General features: G+C 37.2%; 1 protein-coding gene across 1 annotated transcript in view; it reads right to left on the reverse strand.

Annotated features, from left to right (window-relative positions):
* Nucleotides 1-2,276: 2,276 nt before the first annotated feature.
* The window catches only part of RNF180 (ring finger protein 180), a 72,565-nt gene continuing 49,598 nt past the window's right edge, over nt 2,277-25,243 (reverse strand). The window contains exons 5-6 of the mRNA XM_086480119.1: nt 21,751-21,876; nt 2,277-2,479 (exon numbers count right to left, since the gene is read on the reverse strand). Coding sequence (XP_086336245.1) covers nt 2,277-2,479; nt 21,751-21,876 — 329 coding nt within the window. The remainder of the gene's footprint in view (nt 2,480-21,750; nt 21,877-25,243) is intronic.

Genomic DNA, 25,243 nt, shown 5'->3' on the forward strand with positions numbered 1-25,243 from the left:
ATAATTTTAAATTACATTGTTACTGGAATTTCAGACTATGTCAGCTAAGTTAAAGTAATTTTCATGACAGCTTTTTATTTTAGTATTTTTCAGACCAGAAGGTAGAAGCAATTTTGGCTTAATAGGTGAATCAGTCCCTCTCTTTTCTGAGATAGGAGCAGTAAATTCATAAGATTAGAGAGACAAACAAAAATTGAAATTAGAATCCCAGTCCTGGCATACTCGAGAAAAATATTTAAATTATTCATAATATTTGAGCATGCAGACCTACACATCTGCATGTAGCAAAACACGAGCCTATGATCTAAAAAAACTATTTTTCAAAAGACTTGTGTCAATATGAAGAGGGAAAGTCATCAAGTGCTTTAGTACAATCTTAAAGCTTTCATAACATTATGCCTAATGCCACGAGTAATTGAGCCAGTCACCTTTAGGTAGAGACAAAGTAGCTAGATATACTGTAATTACAGAAAATGCATTTCTGTCACAGTCGTGACTACTTGGTGATGGTGAAATTCAATTATTGTATCTCCTTAAATTTCAATATATTAAAAAAGATGGCAAAAGTTGTTTAGTTCAATCAGGGTAGTTAGACTGGTAATTTTTAATTCTACACATATATTCTCAAAGGGATTATTTTATGCAGCCTATAAGAAAACTAAATATTAGCAGCTGATTTACTGCTGTTTTTCAGATTAAGTAAAAGTTTCTGGTCCTGATCACCGTATAGCCTGTGAGAGGCTGACCATGCTGGTCCAGTAAAGAAGCATAAGCACATGCTTAATAAAACCCCCAAATTCATTCCATCACATTTGGCAGATGGCACCTTCCACAACACATTTCTCCTCGTTCTCTGTTAGAGGAGGGGAGTACACCACCTACTGAAAAACCACAGGTCTCCCACACAAATCCTGATACCAGAGGGACTACATACATAAACCCACATGCTTTTCTAAATGAAACCACAGTGTACTTTGCAGGACCATGCCCTTAGAAATAAGGGTACCTTCCTGAAAAGTAAGGCCCTGAACTACCTTGTACCACTCTTCAGCACCTGATTCCTGCAGTAGTTTCTAACATCCTTTTAATAATTTAATAAATGCTCTTTCACTTTCATTTGAAAATACTGTGTAAAGCAGCAAGTATGGAATGATTGCTGAACTGGCTGCAGTTTGGTACTGTAACTCAGCAACCTATAGACAGAGTAACTATAAAGTGCTATAGAATTGTTTCACGTGAAAGGTGCAAATAAATACTGTGTCCTCTTATGTGATCTCCCTGGAGACACATAGTCCTGGTGAGCCCACACTTGAGAGTATCCTCAAATTGTTGCTGCAGTTTAATAATGATAGTGATTTGTTACACTGGAAAATGCTTCTTTCTCCAATATTTAGTTAGTGTCCTACAGCATCATAGCCAGCAGGCCTGCTGCTTGCTCTCCACTAGCTGTCTTGCTGGATCCAAACACACTCTTCTGGATAGCTGAAAAAAGTTACAGTGCTACTCTGGGAATCTGCATAAAAATGGTCCCTTTAATGTGCAGAACTTGGGGCTGTTAGTTGCTTCCTTCTGATTGCCATTTGCTGAAAAGATGAACTGTCAGCACACTGTGCAGTGTCATTTCTCTTTTTGGTTAATAGGCTCAACATTTTAGACACTGAGTACAGCACATCTCCACAGCAGAATGCTGACAGGTCTATCAATTGTCATATTTTCCAGGATTTGGATTTTACCATTGAAATAGCTCTGATGAATGTCTATATAACTCACGGTACAGCACTGCAGTGCTTATAATCTCCTGTTCCCAAAAGATCTGACTATAAATGGCAAACATCTTTATTATTTTTATATATGAGGAACTGAAGCTCTACTGAGCGTGCAAAGTGTGTCAACATAGAGTCAAATCCCAAAAAGACTCAACGGAACATATTCTGTTGTAGTACACAGAACTCCCCTAAGAACAAGCAGTATTCTGTATTTCTACAGAGTAATTATTTCATACATTAGGGGTAAATTCTGTTCCCACCAAAATCAAGGCAAAAATCCCACTGAATGAAGTACGATCTGGGATTCTCATTATATTTGGAACCAAACTCAAGTACTTTGTCACACATAGCAGAAGTATCAAATAGCCTCACAACATGCTTGATGCAGTCTATTACAACTCTGAATGACAACAATGCACTATCAAACAAACATTTTGCCTTCTTCAAGTTTTTTCTATTCACATTGTGTTTCACAGGACTGCTGTTTTCCTTAACCGTGATTACTGCAGACTAAAAAGGGAAAAAGAAATAACAAAGAAAACAGAACACAATAAATCCTATTACCCAGTTGACTGAATAAATGTAGATTATCACCATGTCCATATCAAACCGCCATCCACGGCTATCATCCTCAAAGTCCATGTAGTCCATCCTGTGTGCAGCATGTGGGAAATGCCTCCTTGTTACAGTATCGGAACGTCTTTGAAATCCTGCTGAAAAACAGACTAGGGGATAAAAATCTTTATAAAAGCAACCAGATTAAGTACAAAATAAAACTTATCCCTCCTTCCCTCAGTTATTTGCGGGACAAATGGAAGCAGGAAGTCTCACACCTCACTGCTAGGTTCCTCACTTTGTAGGACATGAAGCTCTGTGTGGAAATGATTTTGAAATATTCAGAAAGTAACTCTGTCTTCTATGTCTGCAAAATAATGTGTACATTTGTTTGGATTTGGCACTCTATTATACTAAAGTAAAGCTATCTGCTTACATTTTCCAGACCTATGAGCACCTCTCTTTTGATGCCTTCTTTCACTGAACTTGATTCAGTGATCTAGAAGTGAAAGGCTCCATATACTGTAATTAATCTCCTGAGCAATTAATCTCTGGATTTCCTAAGTCTACTCATCTGAATTCTTTAGCAGTCGAGACACATCTCTATGTGTACACATATAGTTCAACAGTGCAAATACATATGAATTCCTATTTCTAGCATTTGAATATTTTTTTTTCAAAGCAGTCTTCTAAATAAATCCTGCTTGCTTCAACATTATGTCTCTATATGATACACATCAGGTTAAAATTCAATTGTTAAATTACTGTCTGTATGCTGATAATACCTTAAAAATATATAGACAGATGCAAACACAGTCTTTCAAGTGGAAGTAAAAATCCTGTGACTCCAAGAACGTGTGTCTGGTCCTGCCGAAAGGTCCTTTCACTTCATTCCCCCCCTGACTTCTCTATGTAGTAAGAGAAGTACTACAGGAGTGTAGTTCTTGCATACGTCAAGATATGAGGTTAGAGAAGTGTCTGTGCAGCTGTGTTAAACAGGAAAGAGGCTGTGAGCTGCACTGCAAAGGCAGCAGATCTGTCCCATTCTGATGAAGGATGAATGCAGTCATAGTGGTATGGATTTCCATTCTGTTTTCAGGTAACTCTCAATCTTTACGATGCATTCTTTGATTTTGGAAAACAGGTCTTTGCTGAGCTGCCCAGACTCTTTTGCTCTGCACTGACATCATGGCTTTTGGAGTCTCAGGGTGGGTAGGAAGTGTCCCCTTCAGTGTGCACCGCTGCACAAGAGTGTGCCTCAGCATGCGTTCCTGTTTTAATCTAATCTACTACTGTGCTGCCTTCTAGTCCAGCTCAGTTAAGCCCTCTTGAAGTTGCTCAGTCTTCTGTTTTTGTCTAATATAAATAATTGTGTATAACTGGTGTTCACATGCCAGTAATTTTCATTTTAATATCCTCAGACCTTATCCAAGATAACTGAGAAATATATTTTTAAAAAGTGTCCTAGTACAGAACTTTGCTGGAATTTCACTATTTTTCCTTTTCAGAGGTGGATATTGACTGTTTCTTTGTAATTTTTTTTTTTGAGTTAATATTTTGCCCAATTTATAGCACAATTGTTTCCATGCCTTCAAAAGAAAAGTATTTTCTCTCTTTGGTATCCTTTTTAAGATAGTTCATCAGAGACCTTTGACTCCAAATTACACAGGTAAACTGGTCCTCCTGTATTTGTTTAATGACTACTTTATTTAGAAATTTGACTAGACTACTAAGACACAGAAATTCTTGCTTTGCAGAATCACTCATGGTTAGACATGATGATGTCATTGCATTTATTTTTATTTTTTATTTTTAATGACAATTTGGATCAGTTTGTTATGTAGAGATACTAAGTTTCTAGATACGTGTACATCAGAATTTCTTTAACTTTATCTGTCTTATTTTGGAGACTATAAATGAAATCTTCATGATAGCCAAGAGAGTGAGGATGTTCTATGATGGTTTTCAGCGACTCCAAGTGGGCTAAGATTTGCCCCACAGCTAAATATGCTATACTGACTCTAGAAAAATAAATGTAAAAATTCTAGGGATTTACTTTTTACTTTTTAAAAAGAGTTTTAAATTATAATACCACAAAATTTTATGCAAGTGTATGAGCTAAACTTCTGCTTAAAGATGCTGAAGATCCGCTTTAAGTATGTTATGGACCTCTCTGTTCTTTATGTTATACTTTAGATCATGTTAATTTAAAAGAGTATCTTTGATTACTGAAAAATAACATTAGTAATTCAGTAACAAAATTCTGAAAAATGTTAGTCTTCCTTAAATATCTTTCTGACAAGTTGCAATTTACTTGAAAAACGTTCATTTAAAAACTTACTTCAATTTCAAACCTGTATTCTTCTTAATTTATCTTCTAACACTGTTTAAACATTATTGTCAAACAGAAACCTAAGTTTATGTTACTATGTTCTACTTCTTAAATTTAATTGCAAATGGCATTCAGTTTTATCACTAATGCTATATCATTCGCATTGCCTTTTACACATGAATTTTAGTATATATTATCTGCTCTGGAGGGTCTTAGTCAAGACTGCTACCCGTGCTTTTTTTTTATTTATTTCTAAACTTAAAGTAAATACAACACAAAATGCTAGAGTCTGGTTTTGAATCAACAGGGATAATCAGATAATTGTGCAAACATGTAGCCACATTAGCTTTGACTTGGTAGTCCTTGCCTTCTAGAGGATTTGGACAAATATGATCCTTGATTTCTATGTCTGTACAACTCACCTTAAAAAAACTTGCATTGAGTTTATCACAGATTAGACTTTGTAATGTAATCACTCGACATTCAAGAACAGCAGTTTCAATATAGGAAACTGGTGTTCTCTAATTGCTCTTCCTATAGAAAGACACAGAAAAATTGTTGATGCTGTATTAAAGGTATGTATACGATCAGGAACTGCTTACTACACACCACGCATAATCCTTGTGGCTTCCCAGAGTAAAGCTATTGAAAGTTGACGGCGAGTTATGTGAAATAGATTTCAATTCCATTGCTGAAATAGTCTCTTTTTTTCAAATCTGTGAATTAAGTAAGCTTCATCTGAAAATGCCAATAGTACAACTATTCTAGGACTTAACAGGGGCTAACAAAAATGAGAACTATTTCTTTCATGTGAAGCATATTACCATAAATTGCATACCATACTGAAACCAAGGATCAGATTTAGAAACCCTGTGTGATCATGCACAAAGGTTACTGCAGACATTATGATCCATACTGTGACTACTGTCTTCAATAAATTCTGGCATGAAAAATACCTTCAGATGTCTGCCTCTACAGCTAGAGTGGAAATAAGCCATGTCTCTGCGCCTGATTCTAGCCATCTGCAAATAAAAACTGAGAGCTGTAGAGTTCCTCAAAAACTGTATAGCAACATAGAGTAGGGGTTAGAACAGTGAAACAGAAGAGCTGAGGGAGCTTCAAATAACTTCTAATGTATTTGCTCCTTTTTTATAAAAGAAACTGTATCTTATTTGATTAATTCAGTCCCTAAATAATTTCTACGTGGGCATGTATTTATTAAAACTTATATTTTACTTTTTTGTGCATGCCTGTGTTGCTCTACTCTGAACAAGAACTTCCACTCAAATTCCATGAATATGTATGCATAGTGCCAGTGGAGTCTGGCAAACTGTTAGCGGAAACCTGATACTGGACAACAAAGACAATGTTGTGTGCAAATCACACTTTTATACCCACCAAAGCATGCAAATCAAAAAGGACTTTCACCAGAGCATCAATAGGCACGTCTGCTGCATATGTCCCTGCCAAAGTTTTTGCAACCTCTTGTTGAGGTACTAGCAATACTCTAAATAAGACCACAAACAATTTAAAATATTCTCCCAATTTTATAAATTGACTGACCTCATTTTGCTATGACTAAAGAATATAAGATATGAGATCGAAAATTTTACTCTAAAAATGTGCCCAAATTAATAATATGCAAGCTATAATAACCAGTTACCTTGTAAGTGCTCATGTAAAATTAAATTATCTAAGAACAAGTGTTCTTAGGTAATCAGACGTACCAAGGTAATTTTGACTCAGTCTCTTTTTTCTAAGTATGATCTGCAGCAGATAGATAGAGCTACAGAAAGACTATGAGAAAAAAGGTAAGTACAGACTGACACCTTCCCATATTAAGTCCTCACAGCAACCAGCAGCTTAGGACCCCAGCACTTTGGAAGCTGTGCTCAGAGCAATGTGTTAAACAGGCATTGATAGGATTTTCTTTCCTTACATGTGTCTGTGCATACTTTTGAACCAGATTTCATATTGTCTCCACTTACTGTGCTTTGTGTCCCTTGGTGTAGTAGTCTTAGAGCAAATAAATTTATTTCCTTTCAGGTGAAACTAAACCAGAAGATGAGCTCTGAGAGCTCTGATGTGTTCCAGTAATACGCTTCAACCACTAATGGGCATTCAGCCCTTGGGATTCAAAGTTAAGTTGCCCATGTTCCCTAAAATGCAAATGTGGACATCTGGCTCTCAGCACCAATTGTTTTGCCCTACCTATTATAGCTGATATAATTGCTAATGCAAGAATGCCTCTGAAAGACAGTGAACAGTCTTTCCTAAAACATCTTTATGCCATTCCTAATTTTATAGACCTCTTATAACTGTCTTCTGTGATATCCTTTAACGCGTAAATTTCCTTTGTATGGAAAAGCTTCCATACTTCAGATCATCCTTTTCACATTATGCTTCACACTGCTTTATCCTTCGAGATGATGTAATCCATAATTATATGCAAAATTGGAGATGTGGTATCACCACAAATCTAGGCAATGACATAATGTTTTCCATTTTGTCATGATCTTAATAATTCCTGCTTACCTTTTGACTATGGCTGTGCATTGAATGTTTTCAGAAAATTAATCACAGTATTACCCAGATCTCTTTTCTTAAGTGGCAATAGCTAATTTACAGCTCATCATAGTGACTATTATGTATTAGGGAGATTGCATAGCCTCTGCGGGCAGCTGCTCCATCACTTGACTGTCCTCACAGTCTAAGTGTTTTCCTTTCTGGCAGTCTGAACCTCTCATATTCATTATCGCTCATTTCCTGCCAAGCACCACTGTGAACAGCTGGACTGTCCTCTTGATGGTCTCCTTGTAGGTATGGTAAGGCTGCCTGGAGATCCTCCTCAAAGCCTACCTGTCTCCTGGGCAGAGACTGGACAGGCTAGTTGTCTCAGCCTCTTCTCACAGGTCAGGTGCTCCAGGCCCCTGAGTATCCTGATCTCCCTCCACTAAACCTGCTCCAATTTACTGCCATCTTTCTTGTATTGGTGGGGGGCAAACCTGCAGAATTTCAGATGTGGTCTGCTGAGGAGCAGGAGATAAAAACTTCCCTCAATCTACTGCTATTCATACATCATGCCTGTTCATAAAACCCAGGAAGCCGTTGGCTTTCTTTGCTGCCAGGGCACACTGCCAGCTCATGCACAGCTTGCTCTCCATCAGGACGCTGAGGTCCTTCCCAGAGAGCTGCCTCCCAGGCTGTCAGTGCCCAACCTGTCTCATTGTCAGGGGCTCTTCCTTCCCAGGTGCAGGACTTAGCATTTGTCCTTGTTGAATTTCACAAGGTTCCTTTCAGCACATTTCTCCGGCCTGTCTTGGTCTCTCTGAATGGCAGCCCTGCTGCTGAGTCTATCAACCTGTCCTCCAACTTGTAGTCCTCTGCAGATCTGATGAGAGTGCATTCTGTTGCCTCCTCAAGGCTGCTAATCAAGAGAACTGTTAGCTGTCAAGTTCATACTTATTATCATCAGTGAACTGAGTAATTTAGTATCACTAATAAATTTTATCAGCTGTATATATATCACTATTCCAAATCCCCTATGAATATTCGCAACTACACTGACTACTGTGGAATTCCAAAAACAATCCAATGTAGTTTGTTAGATGCTCTTTTACATCATATTTTCCATCTTCTACCTTGGTCTTCTTCACTTTTTACATGCTCTGCTGAAAGGGACTTTACCTGCTGAAGCACCTGCTTTACTGTTTCAGCCCATATCTCCAGCCTGTCTTGGTCTCTCTGAATAGCAGCCCTGCCACTAAGTCTACCAACTGGTCCTCCAATTTCTTGTCATCTGCAGACCTGATGACAGCATGAAGAAATTGGCCAACATTTCCAAGCATTCTGTACTTTTTTTTTTGCGAATAGAGTGTTTTTATGATGCTTTCACAAAGGAGGTATCATCCCAAACTTCTTGCATAAATATCGGCCTTCTTCCACACGCACTTCATGCGGCATCATATTCCGGTTATGCCAATATAATAGGTAAATTGCAAGAATTGCTAGTTAAAATGAGCAATGAGATCTGTATTTCCAACAAAGAAAAAAGACTATATTCCTAGAGAGGTTTATGAGAGGGTGGCACTTATGCTGTGTGAATGCCTGCAAGCATGTCCATTGACCCCTGATCTTACGTCCCATGGTCTAACTCAGTCTCAAGCCCTCCACCAAACTCAAGTCCCTAAAACATACAGTTCCTTCCCCAAACCAAGGCCATTTTTATACTCACTATGTTGTCTGTCTTACTAGCTATAGGACTTTTGCAAGGCTTTTGGTTTAAATCTTGAAATCTGTGACAGTCCCAGAGAGGTAAATTGTGTGTAAGCAGTTATTTGCATATGCATAAAATGTGATTTATTGAATTCACTGTGCATACAATACAGAGTCCTTCTGCACCTGAACAAATCAGCAGCATGAAGGCAATTTAGTGGGGAATACAGAGTAACTGGTTTTCAAGCTGTCAAAGAACGTTGTCTGCAAAGGGTCTAGAAAAGCAACTGATTACTGCGAAAATCTGAAAAAGCCATATCCTGAAGCCTTTCACATGGGACACAAGATTTGATTTCATAAGGGGCACTCCTTATAAGGCAGAGTGGTTAGGAACCACTGTTCTCCACTGTTACAGCTAGCTTTTTGTTTTGTGACTTTCATAATACATTTGATGTAAAAAAAAGAACATTGTGCTGCAGACATAACTATGTGGAAAGCCCAAAATGTGGTAAGCCACTAACTGACATATATATCATCTGTCAAAGCAAAAGGCTTATAAAACCTGTAGTCCTACAAGGTTATAAAACCTTGATATACAGAAGCAATCACCAAGCAAATAATGTTTCTTGCTGATCAGTATCAGCATAACTATTGGCACTTACATGTAAGAATCATCTCTACTCTCTTAAAACTCTATAAATCCTACATAGATTTGGGAAGAGAATATACACAAATGAACAAAAAATCACTTAGCAAGTAGAAGAAACCCCCCCCCCAAAATAACTCATGTAAGTTCTTACCAATATTTACTTCATACTGCTCTAACTGTCCATATTGCTTTCAAGATTATAGATACGACCATCTATTCCTTTTTTTTGTAGCTATTGTCTGACTTTTTCTACAGCGATATGTAACCAAAATAAGTCCTGGATTTAAGGTTATATACTACACATCAATACATAAAAGCCGTACTTGAATTAGACATTTCTTTGGACCATTTATTGTTAATCACGGCAATTAACACCTCTCAGGCCTCCAGGACAGAGAGGAGGCAACTTCTCATTTGAAGTTTTCTTCCTCCATGAAATACTGTAAATTTCATTCAATCAAAATTACAAATATTTACACTTGACAAAGAGGTCTGACAGTTTTAGTCTGGATAGGAAATGAAGATGAGATTTTTTTCCATTCAAATACAGCCCATGGGATTTCAGTAAGGATTATTTATAATTGAAGTTTTTTTCACATTTCTACCACTAGTTTGAATTCTAAGACACAAATATAGCGCCTCTGACATAAATTAACAATGACATTCTCAATATTAAGTAAATAAACAAATAAAATATGTAAAGGCAGTTACCTATTCCTGTTTGATAGACTAGTAATTCAGCTTTTACCATTAAAACACAAACCATAAAGCTCGCTAGTATATCTTATAAAAGAATAAGGTTATTGGAAAAGAAAACCAAAGAAAGCTTTAAAAAATTACAAAACCCATAAAGCCACATTAATTGCATGCATACACAATTTACATTGAGTATTTTGCACAACTAACATTTCCACTAATTTATTAAATACAAAAACTATTTCCCAATTTTATGAGAAATATTTAGACTGCTGTGCCCAGTCCCTTCAAGCACAACTAGAAAAACTTGTGTTTTCTATATTCAGCTGTTTATTTCCCTGGAAGTAAATGAATCAAGAAGCAAGAGGTCTGTGGGAGGGCAGAATGAGCTTAGAAAACATACTCTGTCCAAACATCTGTGATGATTCTGTAATTATCAATACTTGCACAAATACAAGCTAATTGGCTAGTTTAAGTGCTGGGATGCATACTAAACCAGGAGTAATTGATCTTACATTCCACAATGCAAAAGTCATTTGACTGTGGAAGCCATGAAAGAGTTCTGATAGCCAGTCTGCAAGCAGGTTTTTTTTTTTAAGTAACAAAGTGAACTATTTGTTTGCTTTTTCTTTCTTCCCTTAAGTACCAAACAGGCAGGACATCATATAACAGCTTTTTAAAATTATTTATAGCAAAACCTACTCTTCTACTTTAAAACCACTTTATTTCAAAATTCAATTAAGGGTGATGAAATAAAAATAATATACAAATTAAATAAAAAGAATATATAGTAATTGAAATATTATGTCCCTGTTTTTCAGGGTGGGAACTAGCTCTGTGAATAAATGAAACATCGGCTTCTTTAACTGCCCCCCCCTTCACCATATCTGTTCTGACTGCAATCCCTATAGTTCTGATGACTGATACCAAGAAATTAAGCTTCATGGTCTCCCTGTGATCTAATGTCATGGATCTAAATGCACTGTATGCACACATTCTAGACCATAAAATGTCTTCTTTTAATTTTAAAGGTAAGTTTTCTACATGTATATTGATGACATACATATTATAGTCACGGTAATTTTCATATATTTGCCTTTAAGAGGGGGATTTGTAATCACTTCTGTTCACATTTGCACGCAGATAAACTTTATTTTAACAGTGACTTTAACTTGTGGAGAACTTCTCTCCTTGCCATGACAGTGCAGACAACAAAACCCAGGGACTCTCAAACAGTAACCTAAAATATTTAACTTTCCCTGGTATGTGCAGCAATAATCTATATGAAAAATAATTCTAAAAACTATTCAGAATATTCTGTCTCTATGAATTTTCTTACTAATTTTTTATCTATTTTCCATTTCTCTTCCACTAAATATCTTAACTCATCATGGTCTCAAACTCTATTCATCATCAACACCCTCTTCTTTGTTCCTACTTTTTATCACTGAACATTTCTAAAAAGCATGTTGCAACTTTATGTTTTCTTTACATTAGTCATCTCCCCAGCTGATTAAATACTACATTTCAGCTGTCAGCAACCCCTGCTAAATTATCATCATAAGAGCCTTCACTCTTTTGTATCATATTGTTGTAATGGCATTACCTCCCTCTAGTTTCATTCTTCCCTACAACTCCTCCCTAACTACTCACATCCCTTCAGGCTCCATTTGTGTGGACTGCTACTGTACAAAATATGTAGAGGCAGAAGTTATTGATATTTATAGATTGGCTTAATGTAATAGCTCAACATGACCGAATAAGTATAAAGTAGCATTAAAAAGGATCTCATACCAATGCTTGTCTTTAGTGTGAATGCTACTTGGCTTACTGCTCAGTTCTTTTAGATGCTTATTTCCTGAATTGTATGATTGCTGTATTTCGTTAAAAAAAAAAAATTAACATTAAAGATCACTTAAAAAAACTTTACAGAGCTCTGTTATACACTGCTGTCCACAAGCCTTTCAGTGCTTAAGGCTTTAATGTTTTAAGCCAATTTTAGCGGAACACTGTAAGACAACAGCAATGGAATCACTTCCTTAAAAATAAATTTATGAATTAGCTCTACTTGTCTTAAGACAGGGTCAGTCTGACAGCAAAGGTCACAGGGAATATAGAAGATAGCATGCCAGGGCCTCACCACATCCCCCTATAAGACAAGACTGTATGCCTACACAAAGCATTTAGTTTATTTGCAAATCTACCTGTCTGGCAACATGCCTCCCTTAATTCCTCCAGAGAAACTGGTGAACAACCTATCTCGGAGGCATGCCGTTGTCTTCAAACAAATTCATATTCAGCTTTAGCTAATGTCAACCCCAAAAATTCTTACTTCCCCTCTCAGCAAACAAAAGAAATATTAATTCCTCCAGAGAATGAAAAATGCAAAGCACATATTGAGAAAGCTGGCATAGCTTTTCTGAACTGAAAGTTTTCTGATGCTGACAGTACTTAACCAGCTTTCAGGAAGCTGACCAAGGTTTTATGGAAAGACCTCTTTGAAAAGCCTTCACATATGTTCAATATAAAATTAAAAATAAATTGTCACACAGAAAAGTAACTTAAAAGGTTATCAAGAAAGAAGCTATTTAAAATTAAAAAGAAGTTTATGAACTGTTAAAAAATCCTTCCGTTAATCCTTCATTAAATGTGTAATGGTGGTTATCTCTGACTTTTTCTGACATAATTTCAAACATCCATCTTTATCTACTCAGTTAACATATTCACCGAAAGTCTCCTGACTTTATTCTGCTGTTTGCTCATCTCTTGCTTCTTTGAGAAGGTATGCTTAATCTGGTTCTGATCTAAAAAAAACACAATCACCTTTTCTTGCTTATTCTTCTCACATGTCATCTTGAGTGCTTTCATGATTTCTCTTCTGTCCCTCATCAAATTCAAATTTCAGCTTTTGATTTCACTTTTAGGGGGTCTCCAAATTTCTGCCTTGCCCAAAAAATGTTGCCTCACTTTTTATAATTATGCCACGCAAGCACCATATTCCTCCAGAAATTCTAGCAGCTTTCTACGCAAAGAGTGCTCTAGGATCAAACTGAACTTGTGTTCATGTCCAAATTTTGGAATTGTGTGGATCTATCTGTCACTGTTCAGGTGTATGAAACAGAAATCACGGGCATGTTAGGTAGCAGAAACACTGTACGTGTCCTACTTTCTTCTTTATTAACTCATTGATAGCGATGAAGCCAACTGATATCTCTACAATATATTCTCAGCCAAAAGTCCTCTGTTATTCTCACAGTTAATGGGATTTCTTGAAGCATTGAATTAAAACTAGGCAAACTTAAATTTCAAGGTAAGATGTGTTTACAGTAGCAGAGCTGAGACTCTTTAGGGGCTACTTAAGTACAAACTGCTCTCCTATGCAGTGCATTTCAGGGCTAAGTGGGTCGGGCAAGTGTGCTGTGGAAGCATGTCTGACATAACCTTTACTAAACATAATTAGTTCACAGCTAATTAGCAGTATAACCAATTTTACTGGTCATTGCTCAGCCACGATCTACCTTTTTGCCATTCTATTTGGCGCAGCTGGCAAGGATCATTCCCCATTTCCACTAAAATGCATAGAAAGATACATGCTAATTCCTGCCAGTGATGAAGACAGAAGGCATCTTTGCTTCCACATGTTCACAGAGACCTGTCATAACCTGAACTAATCTCAGCAGAATCTTACACACACAAAAAAAATAAGACCAAGAGATAATTTATGCTGTAAACAGATTCTGTGATGAAAGACTACCACTTCAAAAAGCTAGTAATTCAAAGTTTACCTAAGGTGGTTTAGCTAGAATTATATTGTTCTCAGATGTCTTTAGCGGGCAAATAATAAATATTTAGGTAACCTTATTTGATAAATACATAAAATCCTTTTACAATGCCCAAGTTAAAATTGTAATGGAAGACACCATTGTCATCAAATCATAGAATATCTCATAAGAACACGCATACTAGTCTTCCTACTCTATCATTCTTTCTCTGACAGAGTCAAACAATGAGGAACTGGCGAATGGCAAGGAAAGAACTTAAGAACAGGGCACACAAATTGCAGTACTTTCCTGGTATTCTCTCAGCTCCCAGGGACTTGCAGCTCAAGGATCTCCAAAGGCAAATGTGGTGTCTTTGAGTTTAATACACTTCACTCCATTTTACTTCCACGAATCTGCCATTATTTGAAACCATGTTCTGCAGTAATGATAATTTTATTTAATGTCCTCTAGTTCTTTTATTATGAGACAGTGAATAACAGCAGACCATTCACTTCTGCCATGCTTTTCATGATTTTCATGACCTCTATCACCCTCCCTCTTTAGTCATCTCTTATTTTCACTGAAGCATTCTAGTCTATTTACATATTCCTCATCAGGAAGTAATTTAAATCTGACATTCTTATTTATATTCTCTGTACCCTTCCAGTTTACTACCTCCTTTTTTAATGAAAGGAAAACAATGTAAACGTTGCTGAAGATCACTCTGTACCATGACAGTTTTCTGCCACTGCTTGCACTTGTCTTTCATTTTTATTATCCTGAATATTTCAGTACTGTAAGCAAATGCTATCACCTCATTTCTAGTAACAAATATTCTGGATAGTACAAGCTGTACCGTATACACATCTAGGACCAGACTGCTAATGTGCCTCCAGTGAGAAAAATGAATCATTTATTTCGATCCTTTGTCTGGTATCTTTTAATCAGCTATTAATGGATGAGAGGACTTGCCCTCTTATTCTGAACAGAACTACGTTTTTTTCAAGTATCTTCAGAAAAGAACCTTCTTAAAAGACTTTTGGAATTTGTAAGCTGCTTGGTGAAAAGCACAATACCTCTATCTCCCCTACAAGTTCATTTGGGTTGCTACAGTACAGCTGTGGGACCATGGCTGTGTAAGAGGTCTAAAATGTTCTTAGTTCGTCTTATGAGCCAGTATGAACACTTGGTTCCCTAAGCAGAACCAAAGATGCCAATCTAGCATCCATTCAGGGACATTTCACAATCCTTGGTGTTGCATAATTATATACATTTTCCTAGTACAGCAGCCTTATAATATCACGGCTAAATGGAAACAAGCAATCCTGATGACACATACAGATTAGCTAGAATTTGATTCCTTTCAATGCACTGATGAACCAATAGAGTCGACGGAGCAGCCATAATTTCTGAAAGGTGTATCTCTCTCCTACACTGGATAGCTCTGGATGTAGTCTTCAGGACTGGGAAAAGGCTAAGAAATATCTATTCCAATAGGACAGTGCCTCTGAAGAAGTCCCTAAAGAACAGCCTCTGCAAAACAGCTTAAAAGATAACCAAGGCTATTGATAACTTACACAATGCTTTGTACGAATGCTTTTGGCAAAACATCAGGGACAAAAGGCGGTAGTGCTAACAGGGCTGAAGCTTAAGACACTTCTGTGTCACTGACCTTTGTATTTTAAAGTTCCTTTTCTATTTTATTTTGTTTTTCTTTCAGATTCACTTCTGTTTGGTGAGGTGCAGAAGTGAAGGCTTGAAGGCTAGTGGGAGCACAGCTGCTCCATGGGACCCAAGCTGGACCTTGGAATCAAGAAATCAGTCTCATGTTACTTACCAGTGACCTGTTGTAGCTGAAAGGACTTGTGGGCAAAGAAAATGGGTGCAAGTGTTAGGGTCCAACTGCTGACAAATCAGCAAAATGACAAAGTTGCCATCAGTGCAGCTAATCTAAGACACCCTCAACCAGGGGTGCTTGGATTCTCTGTTTTCTGTCTTAGTGTACTATAGGCATAACAGATGCTCAAAGACAGTATTTACCAGCAATGTGTGTCTCCTTGAGGTAGAAAATTCACTTACTATGAAGACTATAGACTGTAAATGCATCTTGTGAGAAATGCGTATGTGCAAATTGGCTTTCTGTGATTCCACAAGATGATACTGAAGAATTTGATGGATCCTGGCTAAAAAATGAAAGCCTTCTGGTGAAGAAGCATGGTGAAATGCATGGTTCCACAACTGCAGTCTTGAGCAGTATGACAAAGTAACAAACAACTTAAAGAAATGAGGAAGTATAGAAATTAACGGAAAGAAAAGTGCAACAACGAAGGATGGAATAGTAAGATTTGGGGAAAATAGCTCATCATATGGATTATTCTGAGAGACTTCTTATACTTCAGCTTTACTCTTTATACCTAAAATCAATGCTGCACCTTCTATTTTCAGTAACACCTATCTTGTTCCTCTTCTCAGTAGATCACAGCATCAGAAGCTTGAAAAGCAGCATCACTTTTTTTCTTTTTAAACAGAGAAGTATGAACTTAAAACCTAGCTGAGGCGATTTTATAGATGTAAATTTTCACAGCTGTTAACATGCTTCCTTTATTGCCTATCTATCTGAAATCACAATAATAAGAATCTTGAATCAAGAAAGATGATTTTAAAGTGCTGTACCTCAATTTTAAAGACAGAGAGATACAGAACTGTATCAGCAGGTATTATTAAAACCACATTCACAATATTTATTTTTTTTTAAATATGTGCAAAATTGCGCACCCTTTTCTCTAGAGAACGATTACATAAAAGGACATGGCAGATGTGACCTACTGAGGTGGTTGGAATTTCCACTGGTATTAGCAAGTGTTGAAAACACTGTATCTTGCAGTCCTTGAATGATGAAGTCAATAGCTTTTTATTAAGGCACCGAACAGATGAGATCAATAAAGAACTAGCACAGATTTCATTGTATGCAACACTGAGGCAGTGTTTTCTAGATGAAGCATTTAAAAAAACAGATGAAAAGAATTACTCTATTTCTAAATAGCCTTTCCCACTGTCAATTTAATGATCATATTTTAAATAAAAACATTAGCATAAAAACTGTTGGAGGGAATTTCTTATCAGCCTAGGAATAATTATATCTTTAAATATCACCAAGCACTGTAACTCAAAGGTCTCATAATCCCTCTCTCTCATTCTGAAAACTTAGCTATGTACTTATCTTCAGGCATATCTACAATCTTTCTCTATATGCAGACAGCCAGCACCCTTTTACAGTGTTACCATTACTGTCTTGACTACTCTATCCTGTACCTCTGGTCTCTTCAATGTATTCCTATCTCACATTTATGCAAAAGCTTTTGAAATAACCCTTCTAGGCTCAGTGCACTAACTCTCTCAGTCTGTTTTTTTAATTCCCGCACTTGACTTCACCAAAGTCACTGTCAAATGAAGTATTATATTTTCAATTTAAATGATCTTCATAATTTCTTTCAGTGCACATTTGTGCTATGAAATTACTTCCGGAGACTTACCTTTAGTTTGTGAATGTTTCTGCAACTGTACAGTGTTTATAGAATGTAACTCCAATTTAATGGCATGCAAAGGCTATGCTTATGATGTTATTAAATTACAAATATATAACAGGACCGAATCGAGTGTATTTGCTATTTAACTATCCTATTCAAACGACACTATTTATTTATTTTTAAATCTGTTTAAGGAAACCATTATTTGAGATGTTATTTCTACTGTGCAATTACATTTTTAAATGTTACCAATACTCCAAACAGTAACTAATGTAATATCTTTGTTTATCCCACATAAAACAGAAGACATTTTAGAGGAATATTTAAAATTAGCTTGTGTAACAGGTCTGCATGGCAAGGTTTTGGTAGCGGGGGGGGTCACAGGGGTGGCTTCTGTACGAAGCTGCTAGAAGTTTCCCCTATGTCAGATACAGCCAATGCCAGCTGGCTTTAAGACGGACCCGCCGCTGGCTAAGGCCGAGCCCATCAGCGACAGCGTTTTTCGCCTCTGGGATAACGTATTTAAGAGAGTGAAAAAGTTGTTGCGCAGCAGGAATTGCAGCGAGTGAGAGGAGTGAGAATAGGTGAGAGAAATGTCCTGCAGACACCCAGGTCGGTGCAGAAGGAGGGGGAAGAGATGCTCCAGGCGCCGGAGCAGCGATGCCCCTGCGGCCTGTGGTGAAGACCACGGTGAGGCAGGCTGTCCCCCTGCAGCCCATGGGCGGTGGAGCAGATGACTGCCTACACCCCGTGGAGGGCCCCCACGCCGGGGTAGGTGGATGCCTGAAGGAAGCTGTGACCCCGTGGGAAGGCTGCACCGGAGCAGGCTCCTGGCAGGACCTGTGGCCCGTGGAGAGAGAGAAGCCCACGCTGGAGCAGGTTTGCTGCCAGAGACCCCGTGAGGGGGGCTCAGGCTGGAGCAGTCGGTTCCTGAAGGACTGCACCCCATGGAGGAGACCCACGTTGGAGCAGTTCATGAAGGACTGAACCCGTGGGAAGACTCACGTTGGAGAAGTCATGGAGGACTTTCTCCCGTGAGGGGGACCCCACATTGGAGCAGGGGAAACGTGTGAGGAATCCTCCCCCTGAGGAGGAAGAAGCGGCAGAAAACATCAGTGTGATGAACTGACCCCAACCCCCATTCCCTGTCCCCCTGTGCCGCTGGGGGGGAGGAGGGAGGAAAATTTGGATCAAAGTTAAGCCCGGGAAAGGAGGGAGGGGTGGGGGGAAGGTGTTTTAAGATTTGGTTTTATTTCTCATTACTCCTCTCTGAGTTAATTGGTAATAAATCACATTTCCTTTCAGTTGAGTCTGTTTTGCCTGTGACGGTAAATGCTGAGTGATCTCCCTGTCCTTATCTCAACCCCACAAGCCTGTTGTTATTTTTTTTTCCTCTCCTCTCTCCTGTCCAGTTAAGGAGGGGGAGTGATAGAGTGGCTTTGGTGGGCACCTGGCATTTTGGCCAGGGTCAACCCACCACAGCTTGTTAACTTTCACATGTATTAAAGATCTGAATGGTAAAAGAAGATTAGCTTTCATTCTTGAATAGCATTCTCACTTTACCATGAACCTATCCTTGACCAAATAGAGCATACCACATACAGTGCAATACCATATGTACTGTTTATGAAACAAATGGGAATTCTGTAATGATTTTAATTGGAAAAAAAATTCAGTGCAGTATAAGAACAAATTACTCTGGAGCAATTTTCGTCAGCTTGAAAGCACAAAAGTGCTACAGTGCTGAGGGTTCTTACTTTCTGTATAAAAACTCAAAAACTACTCATGTTTTGGTTATTTTTTTTAGTTAGAAGATAATTTTACATTCCTCACGGAAATTCTCATATGAAAGAAGACTCATATATTGATTACAAAATCTGATTGGCACAGTGAATCAGTCCAGGAAAAAAAGTAAGGAAAAAGAAAAGATGCCTGACTTTATCTAGCAGTCCTGCAATGTTCAGAAAGTCTAAATCAGTTCAAACTGATAAATCTTTATACAATCTAGGCTTCTCAACAGCCATCTTTCTCTCCTTGCATCCCAATCCAATTCTAGGTCTGGTTTTATCAAGTTTAGCACCACACAGTTTATCATTCAGAGTTTACCATTTTTTATGTCTAGAATATTAAAATAATACTGTTGAAGAGGTTTTGTGATATGGAAAACTGGAATCATATGAAGTTTGAAAAAAGCTGCTAGATTCTCAGTGCCCATTGAATCTGCTGGATATGAACTAGACAAAAAAGCACATGCATTTCTAACAGGGCCACAGAACTTCTTCTTTGACAATGCAGTATTGTCTTACAAAGAGGCAATTGTTCTCACATTCAAAACTGCATGTTTTTATTGCTTTCTAAGAACTGTAATCATATCCCTTTTCAGTCCAGTCACTCTACTCACATACCCACTCTGTTCTTCCCATTCTTTTTATTCTGCCTGCTCCAACTCTAACACTTTGTAATAAGGTTGTCACCTTCCTAATGAAACGAAAAATTAATCTAAGCAGCCTTTTTTCCCCTACCTTTCTCAGTGATATTAGAGTTTGCATTTGTGAGGGCATCTATTATGGTGTCAGAAGTCTTTTGCTGCCAGTGTGCTCAATCTTCTATGCCTGTAAAGTCCCTGGGAGCCTCCTGAGGCAGGGAACATGAGCAAAATTGAGAAAAACAAATATGGAACTTGAGATACTGCCAAGCACAATTTAACTGTAAACCCAAAAAAGCAGTTGAGGAAGAAAACATCGTACACTTGCGTTTTAAACTAGCACAAATCCTGCAGTAGCTTTTATTCAAATAAAAAGTCAGAAGAGAGAGACATGGCAGAAACATTTCGATTTAAGAAGACAAAGACAGTTTCAGACAACTATGTGGTTTGGGTTTCCTATTAACTAGATCTAATCATGTTCCCATTCGGTGTGGGACTTCTGGGCTATCCTTTGGAGACAAATATAGCATTCTGAATTACCAGTGTGAACAACATGCCAAATTTTCAGGTAGTACAATACTGAAACTGAATGACCTCTCAAGTTCTTCCTTTTATTTTTAATTATTTATGTTTTGTACAAAGCTCATCATGGTAGCTTTTCATATTTATGAAAGACATAGCTAATATGACACTATGGAACATATATGAACTATGTTACACACGTAAAGTAATGCATTACAATAAACCAATAAGCTCAGCATCAACATCCACACTACAGTAACTGCTGTTAGAGAAAAGAAATGCTCATCTCTGTTTTTCCTGCCAACAGCTTCCCCTCTGAGCATACCAAAGATGATCTACCAGTTCTCAAGCTTCTCAAGTCTGCTTATTTTTGATAGCTAGAAGCATTTCTTGTTATTTTCATTATCAAATCATGGTGTTGTGTGACACAGTTTTATAAGTGGAGGACCAGAATTTATCACATTTGACCTGCAGAAAGGCCTGGGTAGACTCACAAAAGGAATATAAAAATGATGTCCTGTTTTATTTCTTCCACATACATTTAGAAGCAATCTACATTGCTCTTACAAACAGGAAAAATATATCTGCTAGCAAGACTTATCACTATGGGAAGAAACTGTATAAGTAAATGTAGATGAAGCCTGGTGAAAAAGGCCATTAGACTGAAAACAGGGCAACATGGTTAAACAGTGAATCCCACATTTCATTGGTCTAACTTAGATGTTTTTCCGTTAACAAGCAGTTAATAACCATGAAAATGTTTAAGTGTTAAAGTAGCAACAAGGGGCCTAAGCTTCCTTCATATAATAAGCAAAACCACTCACCACACCCTTTACTTTTTTTTTGTATGTATAAAACAAGCAATACAGAATAATATATATTATATTATTCCAACTGTTTAATACGACTTGTTTCATGAAAGACTGATTCTGATTTTCTTTAGAGAGGTCTTTATTGACCACACTCAGAACTAGTAACTTTTTTCACAGAGTAATTTTCTTTAATCTACTACACAGAGAAAAATTTTTCCAAACAGAAAACTACATACAATTATCCTGATAATATGCAAAAAATTAAAGATTTAAGAATACATAAAAAGGTACATGCACAAATTGTCTTTTTACAATTTGCAGTTCATCTTTAGATTCAGAGCACTGTGTATGAGTCACCCAGGAGAATTTAAGTCAGCTCTATATTAATAACCATTCATCTCTGATTCTATGGCATATATTAGCTAGAGACTTATTTTCAAATATTATATGTGAGACTGAGTGAAGTTTAGGGAAAAACTAAAAAACTTACCTTCAAAAACTCTGAAACCTTTCTTGCAGCTTGGTAGAGGCCATTTTGCAGAATTTGATTTTTGAAAATTTTCTTTTAACTTCAAATATTCCATAGGGAAAAAAGATTTGGTAGAGTTGTTCAGTTCTACAATAATTAATGGGAAAGAATGTACACATCAATGCTATAAATATAGCAATAATTTGAATACGTTTATCCTACAAAATAAAAATGCCTTGTCTGCTGTGTAATCATTTTTCTGATTATAACATCTCTTAAATTGTTTTAAAAACACAAAAATTCAAGCATTTCCAGATAAGCAAGAAGTCTTAAACATGCTGTTTCAATTCTGTTCCTCTGAAAAAAAGCATTTAGGAAGGATTATGCCAAATTCAAGCAAAATTAAGTCCATAATAAATCAGGCTATTTAACTTACAAAACTAATATGACCTCTATGAATGAAAATGACTTCTATCAAACTGACTATGGTATTAGTTCTCAGTTCATATTTTTTTTGTGTAACACCATCACTCAGTAACAGTAATGCAAGCAGAGGGGAAGAGTGAAAAAATTTTTTGAGATTTTTCAAATGTTCTGGATTAACAGTGATTAAGACGATATTTGTAGAATTATTACTGACTCATTTCAAGAGCTGACAAAATTTATTAATCTCAAGAAATCATCAGCTTCTTGGGATAAAATTTGGGGAAATATCTACATGGGCTGCTACTCAAAACTGTCAAACTAACCTATCCACAGCAATACAACAATAGAAAACAATTTTCAAATAACCACATTTTCCTGCCACAGAGAAGAAGTGATTGGCTGGTAACAGACAGAATTGCCAAGGTAGTAGTTAAGGAAAACTGCAAAAGCCCCATTTTGGCCCTTGACACCACCATGGCTCCAGATAAATACTAATAATAGCAGCCGCTACCATAATTCCTTCTGTACCTTAAAAGAAAGAAAAAGCCCCTTCACAGATCTTTGAAAAGGCTTGTATATTATTACTTTACCTGGCTAATTGCAATTGTACATACTTTTTCAATAATCAATATTTTATGAAAGGATCACATCTTTTTCTCTGGAAAATTTGAGAAAGCTAAGCTTTTTGTGAACAAGCTCAAGAAAGAAGAAAAAATTCCAAATGTCCTTTGGTTGCAGCAGCTTCTTCTATGTAAGAGGAAGGCATTAGCAGATTTGAAGCACAGAAGTATGCTGGTCCTACTCCAAAAACTACTCTGTATTTCATGGTGTCAGAATGCAGGTGGAATGAGGCTACACAACACATGCAGAGTACCAAAATCTCCAAATCCTTCTTTCTCATTGTGTAAGAACAGCGCTACTGTACCCACAAACCTCTATCACTGAAGAGGACATTTTCTCTCCTAAATGTAAAAGGAACAAGCTGTGTATTTTTCACTAGTGTTTTTTAATTTTTATATAAGAGCTTTGTATGCTACTGAATGTCTTTGGATTAAGAACTATTTGGATTCAGAGAAATAGCCTCTGATGAGACTCTGTTTGCCTCTCACAGCATCAACAGAGAACAGTTTCCTTCCACAGGCCATAAAAATTGACTCAGTTATTTCAACTTGTCCAAATTTAAAGACTGAAATCTCTTGTGACGAATCTAATTCCTGTTTTTCAGAAAAGGCAGTGGTGAAAACTCTTAATGGCTTTTAGAAGGTTGCTTGGTTAGGCTTTTAATGAAAGATCCTTTCAGGCTGGCCAGGCCACATCTCTGTACATATGCGACCCTTTACCTGCCACATGTCTGGACCTCCCGTGCACAACCACTACACTGCATCTGCATTTCTCCAAAGTGGTGGATTTATTGTACATGAGTGCCAGATCTGGCCCTTCTTGGAAACACCTGACATAAATGAAGCTTTATACGAATGGAATTGTAGAAGCCAATCCCTGGCTCGCTCTTTCCTCCGACAGGGGGGGCATTTAAAAGACAGAGATGCTTGAAGTGGGTTGCTGCAATCAGATCAAAAGCTGTGGTCTTACATGTATCCTGGGCACTCCATCATCTGACCAAATGTGAATTTATCCTGATGGGAGAAGGATTTTTAAGAAAGCCTTTAAGAAAAATGGAAATGCGTGGCAGACACTAACAGAGCAACTGGCTCTGATCAAAAAAGGCTTTTTGCCTTCTGTTGCAGTTGTGTTCAGTTTGCAAATGTGTACAAGCTAAAAAGTGAACTTCTGAATATATCTTTAAATGTTTTCTTTTTGAGACATCCTTGTGAAATAAAGTGCAGTCATACAAAAGGAAAGCTGCAGAAAGTATGCAGAATAAATTAGTGATGGAAATAAGACACCCCAGCTGTAGTATTAGAGAAATATGTAAAAAATGCTAGCAACTTTGCTTTGCTGGCTGCACAAACCGATAGCAGCAGTGACTTTACCATAACTTTTAAAAGTCTGAATAAATCTCCTGAGTAAAAAAAAATATTTACTACCCTTTACATTGGTCTGGCACCATCCATCTTCCTTAATGTGTTGATTTTACTAATTTCTCTCAGGATATGATATCACAATCAATATTTCTTGGTTGATTTAAAAGCTGCTCAATATGTTATGCACTGGGAAATTACAAAATTTTTTTCATAATATATGTATAATAAACCAAAGTAAATTTGGTGTATCTACTTTCAAATATATTGCTAAGTCAAGCATATATTGCTATATACTGAATGGCAATACACAAATAGCTGCTGTAAGGCCATATGGATTTGTCTCATCTGAAGTTGTTAATACTATACACATCTCATATTGTCATGGCTATTTACAGTAGACTCTCTATTTACATATTTATGATAGTGTATTTACACGTTAGCCACACAAATCCTTTTCCTCAAAAAAACTACATACCTTTTCAATATTTTCACAGGATGGATTAGGTTGGAAGGGACCCCCTGAGATCATCTAGTCCACTCTGCTGCCCAAGTAGGGTCAGCTACAGCAGGTTGCCCAGGAGTGTGTCTGGTTGGGTGTTGAGTGTCTCCACAGATGGACACTTTACAGCCTCGCTGAGCAACCTGTTTGACCACCCTCACAGGAAAAAAGTGTTTTCTTGTGTTCAGATGGAATTTCATGTGTTTCAGTTTGTGTCCACTGCCTCTTGTCCTGCCAGTGGGCACCAGTGAGAAGAGTTCGTCTCCCTCTTCTTCATTCCCTCCCATCAGGTATTTTACACATTGTATATGAAGTATTCAAAGGCTACAAACAGTCCTGTTAATATTTCACTTAAATGACAGTACTTTAAATGTGTTGAGAAGTTTTGCAAATACGTATTAGCAAGCATCTATATTCTCTCTTTTTGTTCTCCCAGCAGTATTTTACTGCAGCAAATCTGTTAAATAGTTTTTATTTAAATCTAAATAGCCCTAAATCAACTAAAAGTAATTCTCTACTGGTGAAACACACTTCATCTGTATATAAATCCAAAGGAGCATCAAACATTAAGCAAACTAAATGAGAACAGCTTGAAACCTCTATACAT

Source organism: Leptosomus discolor, chromosome Z, assembly GCF_034619465.1.
Source record: "Leptosomus discolor isolate bLepDis1 chromosome Z, bLepDis1.hap2, whole genome shotgun sequence".
Lineage (NCBI taxonomy): Eukaryota > Metazoa > Chordata > Aves > Leptosomiformes > Leptosomidae > Leptosomus > Leptosomus discolor.